At 39.7% G+C, this 7,829-nt stretch overlaps 1 protein-coding gene across 1 annotated transcript; it reads right to left on the bottom strand.

Moving 5' to 3' along the window:
• Positions 1-4,612: 4,612 nt before the first annotated feature.
• Positions 4,613-7,380, bottom strand: LOC143806735 (LRRN4 C-terminal-like protein). The gene is made up of 2 exons (XM_077287570.1): positions 7,175-7,380; positions 4,613-5,714 (listed from the first exon to the last, which is right to left on the bottom strand). The coding sequence occupies exon 2, from the start codon at positions 5,673-5,675 to the stop codon at positions 4,731-4,733; it is 945 nt and encodes a 314-aa protein (XP_077143685.1). The 5' UTR covers positions 5,676-5,714; positions 7,175-7,380; the 3' UTR covers positions 4,613-4,730.
• Positions 7,381-7,829: the final 449 nt, after the last annotated feature.

Raw genomic sequence — 7,829 nt, 5'->3', positions numbered from 1 at the left:
TAAACCTGAGTACAGGTTTTTTTTAATTATCATGGAGCAAAATGGCCAAAAAAAAGGAGGCCACCCAAATCCACCTTTGGGTATACATACGTATACATATTTGGGTATAAATATGTGTGTGCAGATATATATATATATATATATATATATATATATATATATATATATATATATATATATATTTTATATGTTTTTACATTAATTCATGTAATTGGTGCTAAAAATTCTTTTTGCCATTGGGATCCATTAATAATGTTGCACCATTATGCTTTTGCAGGCTTTTTGTGTCCCTGCACTTAAAGGGCACAATCAGACGACCATGTAACATGGACGACAATCGCGATGCAATGCTCAGACTGGCTGGTGGCTCTCCTGACCCAAGTGTGACAGCGTGTATTTCTAAGCAGCTCTCAGGAGTGCCGCTGGCCAGTCCATGCATTGTGATGCTATCGTCATCTGCGCCATAAAGCCATCAGAGTGATCTCTTAATGTGATCTTGTCACGACTCTAGTGTTGCGTGTCCCAGGACTAGGGGCTCCTTCCCTGTCCCTAACGATAGGGGTGCTAGCTTGCTCTGTTCCCCGGATTGCTTCTGATGGTGGAAATGCCGGGACCGTGTACCTTGTGTTAGCTCCTCAATCCGCTCTCAGTCTGTACCCCTCCCCCACCCAGGGAAGAGGGGAGTAGTAGTGTACCGCAATACACCAACCAGACTAACAAGGTAATACAAACAGGGATAAAGGAAAATACCAAATATACAAATATACTCACACATACAACAGCGGTAAACACTGGTAAGAGGAGGATGGGGTTAAACCAAAGTAGGAGAAGAAAGAGAATTATCACTCACTCAAAACAAAGCAGCAATCACAGTTAAATCCACCAAACGCCTTCTCCAATAACAAACACCAACAATCTCCAGCCATGCAGCATAAGCTAACTCTGATAATGAGTGCTAGCCAGGACTTAGATTATATAGGAAATGGGAGTGGCTAACAGTGAACAGCTGGGAGCCTTAATGCAGGAAATCTGCCAGGAGCTCTCAACTGAGCAAATTAACCCCTGCACTGCTAAAATAAATTTACAGTGTTTGATAAGAAGGTGAAGTGCTTTTAATCAGTGCAGGAGTAGGAGAAATCAGACTCTGCGGTCTTCTGGCTCCTCTCTGTCATGATAAACTCGTGACATGGTCATGATTGAGCCAGAGGAGCTCAGATAAACGAATTACAAACCCTCCTGTCAGACTGTAAGAATAAGTTCACTGACGCATTCTCAGATAGGTCATTGTGCAGCAAGCAATACATAGTGCACAGCTTCCCTATATACAGTATTTTACCTCCAGAGCTCCCTATATACAATAAGGGACCTTCACAAGAAATGACTTTTAAAATAATAAAAACAATGCTCTCCTAGCTGCTTTCTCCCCAGTGCACTGCTCTGGTCTCTGCAGCATGTGGTCTGTGGCTTTGCACAGCAGGCACGATCTGTTGACGTGATCATGCCTGCCATGTAAGGTTTCAGATGCACAGACTGAATGGCAGAGGAGGGAGCCAACAGCTCTGTTCTCCACCATTGTGCTCAATGATATCTGTGTCCTCAGGCATCGGTACTGGCTCACGGTTCCGCACTGGGCTCTCCTCAACTCAGGTGCCCCATAGATGTCTGCCACCATGGACACCATGGAAGATGCCAGTGCCCGTCAGAGGATTTTCCAGTTTTCTAGTGGGTGAGTCCAATTCTGGTGAGAGCTCACAGTTCACAACTTGGCAATAGAGATGGGAAGAGAGTTAAATTGAGCATGCCAACAATTTTGTCCTCCCAATTTTTTTTTTTCCCCACGGAAATAAATGTGCATAACAAAACATGTGTAATTGTAATAATTTTCTGGGAGAAAAACGTCACTTTCTGGAACAATTTCAAGTGTGCCAACACTTTCGGCCATGACTGTACATGAGTTCTATAATATAAGGCATTTCAAATGTATGAGGCTATAATGGAGGGCATTGTTATATTATGGAGTCACAATGTGGGGCATTGTTATTGTCTCTTACTGTAGCATTACAGGGAAAGTGCCATAAAAAAAAATGGAAAAAAAAAATTTCAACGATTGAAAAAAAATGTAAAGTATTAATATATTTATTTAAGAAAAAAAAACATTATACTTTGGTTTAAATTCTATAAAATATGAAAAATAATTTAAAAATTATTGATATTTTCTATTTTTAAACACTAGGGGGAACAACTGTTGAAACTTGCCATGAAAACCTAGTGTATAACTAGAGCTTGCATTACGACTGCAGTAAATGTGGGCGGGGTCTGATCACATGTGTGTGATGTCACTTCTCTCCTCCCCTTCTGGGCGGTTCCAATGTATAAGAAAGGATGAAGTTTAGTGTGGAGCCATTTTGTTGGTGACTGCAAAGTGATACTGAGATGTGGATAGTGTCGCAGATGAAGGACGGCAGCACCCGCACCGATTCTGTTAGTTGGTACTTCTCGCCGTATCATGCGCTGGGGTTAGATATGAGAAGTGTATCATGTGCTGCGATTAGATATGCGGAGTGTAACGCTGGGATTAGATACAGAGCTCAGTGCAGTGTATCACATAATAAATCTATTATAAAAAAAATATGGGTAACATAGTTAAGAAATAACCCAGATAAGATAGGAATAAGAATAGAGCTGTATATAAAAATAGGTGTAAAAAACACATACTGGTCAGTGGTGAAAAGAAATGGGGAAGACTGAAGATTCATTGGCTGGATACCATCAAGAATGGACATAAAGCAACTGAAAGAAGCTATGGAAACCAGGGAAGCCTGGTGAGTACTGGCCTACAGAGCGTCCAAGGGTTGGACACGGCTGAATGGGTAAAATCAGAATAAAACATAACTATATTATAGAATGATAGAAGCTATAGATAACATATAAAGTGGATTATATAGGAATAAGATAATAATTTACATACAGTTTTGAAAAATAGTAAAAAAAAAATAAAAATAAAAAAATGGTATAAGATAATTAGTCGCAGTCTATAGAATTATAGAGAATACACATTAAATATTAGCTAGACACTATAGGAATAAGATAAGATCAGTATAGGTATTGTCTCACAAAATGGTACAAAAAAAGAATAAAGAGCATATATAAGTATATTAGATACTGGATAGAAGATAGATAGAAGATATACTGTAAGTGTGACAGGGCCCACCCAGTGATATCACTGTAGTAGAGGAACCATACATAGGGGGATGTGTTTCGCCTTCCTCTGGTTCACACCATTTATGCAGTATATTGTCCAAATTGAGCTGAATGGTGAAAATTGGTAGCGAGTTAATGATAAAACTAGTTATATCCATTCATTGTGTCCGGTCTTCTTTTCTGTGTGGTGTGATCCAATATAAGCACTTTGGTCATAATGCTGATCCACCTGATGTTACCTTTTTGTTAAGGGAACACAACTCTGCAGCCTCCAATTGTCCGGACAGTTAGGCAATTGTCTGAGAAGTGATGGATGAGGCCATGTGCACACGTTCAGGATTTTTCGCGTTTTTTTCGCGTTTTTTTAGCATTCTGCAAGCATAATTAGCTTGCAGAATGCTAAAGTTTTCCAAGCGATCTGTAGCATCGCTTGGAAAACTGACTGACAGGTTGGTCACACTTGTCAAACATAGCGTTTGACAAGTGTGACCATCTTTTTACTATAGATGCTGCCTATGCAGCATCTATAGTAAAAGATAGAATGTTTAAAAATAATAAAAAAAATAAAAAAAAATGTTTATACTCACCTGCAGGCGTCCGTTCCTATAAATGCCGGTGTGGTTCAGGACCTTCCATGACGTCGCGGTCACATGACCGGTCTCGACCAATCACAAGACAGTGACGTCATCGCAGGTCCTTCACCGCACACCAGCTACAGGAACCGAAGCGGCAGCATGCAGCTTAGAGGCGGGAAGACATCGAAGGTGAGTATAGGACTATTTTTTATTTTAATTCTTTTTTTTTGACCAATTATATGGTGCCCAGTGCGTGGAGGAGAGTCTCCTCTCCTCCACCCTGGGTACCAACCGCACATAATCTGCTTACTTCCCGCATGGTGTGCACAGCCCCGTGCGGGAAGTAAGCAGATCAATGGACTCCTAGGTGTGCGGAATCCCCTGCAATTCCGCATTTTAATTAACATGTTGCTTTTTTTTCCGCGATGCGATTTTTTCGCGGAAAAAAAGGCTACATTTGCACAAAAAATGCGGAATACACTGAAAATAATGGGAGGCATATGTAAGCGTTTTTTTCCGCGTTTTTATAGCGAAAAAACGCGAAAAATACTGAACGTGTGCACATGGCCTTATAAGCACAGATCCCTTATCTAATCTCAGATACTGTACAGACTTAACATTATCAGTGTAGTTACTCTTTGCCAAAGCCGGTGACATAAACACTGTCTGACCCAGTGGGATTCTGCCAGAAATCCCATTCCGGTCCTGCAAACTTTGTGTAATTGTGATTCTGTAATTATTCCCCCCCCCCCCAAAAAAAAAAACCAAAACAAACAAAAAAACAAAAAAAAAAACAGTGGTCCATCGACTCTTTACAGGGTCAAACATGTAACAGATTTCAATAAAAAAAATATTTATTTTATATAAATATAATAAATAAATATGTACATAAAATATACATAGCATAGAGCACAAATGTAATCCATATCATTCTATATAAGATTTACAAAAATCTCACAGGTTTTCAATGCTCTCTGCCTTAAAAGACATATTTGTTACCCCAGTATCATCCCCTCTTGCCCTCTTAATACTTCTGACTTTCTTTTTTCTCCAAAACCAATAAAAAAGGACAGAAGACCCCAATACTCCGGCAAGTATTGCTAAGCCAACTCCTATAGCCGTATAAACCCCATGTGAAGCAGAGGTATGAAATGTGCCACATGGTCCTACAGTATCTCCTTGGTCCAGGTCTTCATCTTCTCTATCTGCAGGGTCTACCTGGCTTTCTCCTGCATCATTTATGGCCACCACACACACCCTGTAAGCAGTTCCTGGGAGGAGATTTGTAATTGAGAAGAAGCGATGCGACTGATTGAGCAAGGGTCCCATCTCCAGTGGTCCTTCAGGTGTACCGTACACCACTCTGTATGACTGGACCGTTGAAAGAGGAGCACACCAGCGCACCTCAATTACAGCCTGTCCAGGAATAACCTGCTTCAAACGGGGGGAGTCAGGAAGAACTGAGCTTGGACTAATCCCAGGACAAAGGCATTTCCCTCCCGACCTCTTCTGTATCTCCTCACAAGGTATCTGGAGGTGTTTGCAGCGATCGTATGGACACGCTCCATTGGAATAATGTGGGGGCTCAGTGAACACCTCGTTATCATCATCTTCATCTTCATAGTTATCATCATCTTCATAGTCCACATATTCAGTTATGTACAGAATGCGTTCCTGCGTTGTTTTCTGACTCCGTGTTATGCCCAGGGCTTGAGGGACAGAAGCTTCATTGTTCATCCTAAGTGGTGAAGACGTTTGAGGAAGAAAGTCTAAATCACTATGCCATGGCCGAGTGTCATTACTGACCACTGGGGTTGATGTGTTTTGTTCAAGGGGCAAACAAGTAATGGTTACACAAAGTTGAACCAGAACGAAAAATGGAGGTACGTGTAGAGACATGATGGCCGCACAATTCTGAAGTTGAAGCAAATGCAAAGACTGATAAAAAAGAAGAAAATAAAAATGTTAGTTGCATCATTTGTATAAAATGCTAAATAAAAGCCGATTATACATGATAATATAAAATATCCAGTTTATGAATGAACTACATGTAGCATTGTTGCAAGGCTGAATAATCCTATACTAAGAGGCTGCAATATATCTTTTTTATTTTCTCAGTGCCAACTATTTTGAATGTCCCGGTACTACCCTGATTGTTCGGTAACAATCCCAGCAAATTTGTGGTGCCTACAAATGGCCAGTTCTGATACAAATACAAACTATTATAAATGTTGGAGACCAGTGGCATAACTTGGTGCTTATGGGCCCCAAAGAAAAATTGTCAACAGGGCCCTCAATGATCATCTTGACCTTGAAGATTGACCAATAGTAATTAATAGTCTTTTTATATGAGCCAAAGGGACCTTTTGGGCCCCCATAAGTTCAAAGGCACTGGTGAGATTGCAACCCTTACACCTATTCTAGTTACGCCCCCATTGGAAACTATGCTAAGAACATAACTATTAAAATTCATAGAACACCAAAATAAAGTCGAGGATGGACGCCCACTAAATACTTAAGAATAGGCTAAACTGCAATTATTCAAACAGGGTAACTTGCTTTATGTTAGCAGCGGTCCTAATCAATGATACACGGGAGGATCTACCATTGATGCAACCTGTGTAGCCATATAGGGGCCCGACAGGTAAGCGGGCCCCATTACCACCTGCAAAGCAGGTGAAATTGTGCATTATGATGAGGTATTGAACTGCAAAGCACCCTGTCTGTGTCCGCCAGTGCAATGATATGCTATTTTCCCTGTATGCAGAGATAGGGGTTCCCCAATTAGGACCACCGCCTTAACGACCTAGCCCAGACTGGACAGAGATTTCAACAGGAATATAATTAAGACCAAAGCTTTTCCCACACACTCATATCAATCTGTTCAGCCTCTCCTGCTCTATAACATGCTGCCACCACATCAGATTACATTTTCAATATGACTGGTTCCCAAAACTTATACATACATATATATATATTTTTATTTATTTTTTATTTTTTTAAAATACATTATAATAAACAAAATAAAAGTAATAAATGTTTTATCCACGAGCAAATATATATTTTTTCATAATATTATTTATTTATTTTACAACAATACAAACAGAACACGATTCTGTTTTGTTATCGGTAACTTTTACTTTCCAAAGAAGTTCCTATTGATTACAACACAATGAAGATTGTAACAATCCAGTTATTTTCTGTCTGCTATCCCGAACAGTATGTTTCAGAGAGATTCCTCTCAAGGTTCTTTTGGTTGTTTCAATGTGATCAGTACAGTCATACTTGTATTAATAATCCAACAGTAACGAGAATGGTTCCAAATAATTAGGTGGTCAAGTAAGTAACAAATACAATTCTAAAAAGTTTACTAACTCTTAACAGAGTTTTGATCTTACCTTGTTCTCTTTAGAGCTAATGTATCACTGCGCTTTCTTATATCCTTTGTGGCTTTTGTTTGTTTGTATCTTTTTTTCCTCTTTATAGTAAAATACAAACTTCTACAATTCTTCTCTACTTCTGTGTCTCTTGGTCCCACGCTCTGCCTCTTTATACAACACAGGACTGATGTCATCTAGCTTACCCCTGAATCACTGACTGGGTATGTGGGAGTAATGAAGGGAGGAGAGACAGACAGAAGAAAATCAATGAGGGAGCCCTGGAGAAGATGAATTACTTAAATATTCTTTCCAGATGTTTTATGTAATGTGGGAATCTGTGGCTTCCTAGCAGCAGATGTGCACCGCAGGCTGTTTATACAGGGTGTTGCTAGGAATTTTTTTTCCCTATAAGGCTATTTTAAGCTATAAATCATCATTTTCTGAAATGTGAACACCATGTACATGCTCTGTAAAACTAAACTACTTTTAATATTAACTTGTGCAGATGTATTTTCGGTCCGACAAACACTCTTGGCCCACACTCTTCTATGGGGGCCATGCATATTTCGTATTTTTTCCTTGGATTGAGTCTGTCACGGAAAAAACATTGCATCTGAAAATCAGATCATACTCGGCCATGTGAGTTAATGACTCAGTGGGAAAAAAAAAAATC

Source organism: Ranitomeya variabilis, chromosome 2 (genome assembly GCF_051348905.1).
Source record: "Ranitomeya variabilis isolate aRanVar5 chromosome 2, aRanVar5.hap1, whole genome shotgun sequence".
Classification (NCBI taxonomy): Eukaryota; Metazoa; Chordata; class Amphibia; order Anura; family Dendrobatidae; genus Ranitomeya; species Ranitomeya variabilis.
The sequence above is the reverse complement of the archived record's forward strand: the minus strand, read 5'-3'. Positions and strand labels throughout refer to the sequence as shown.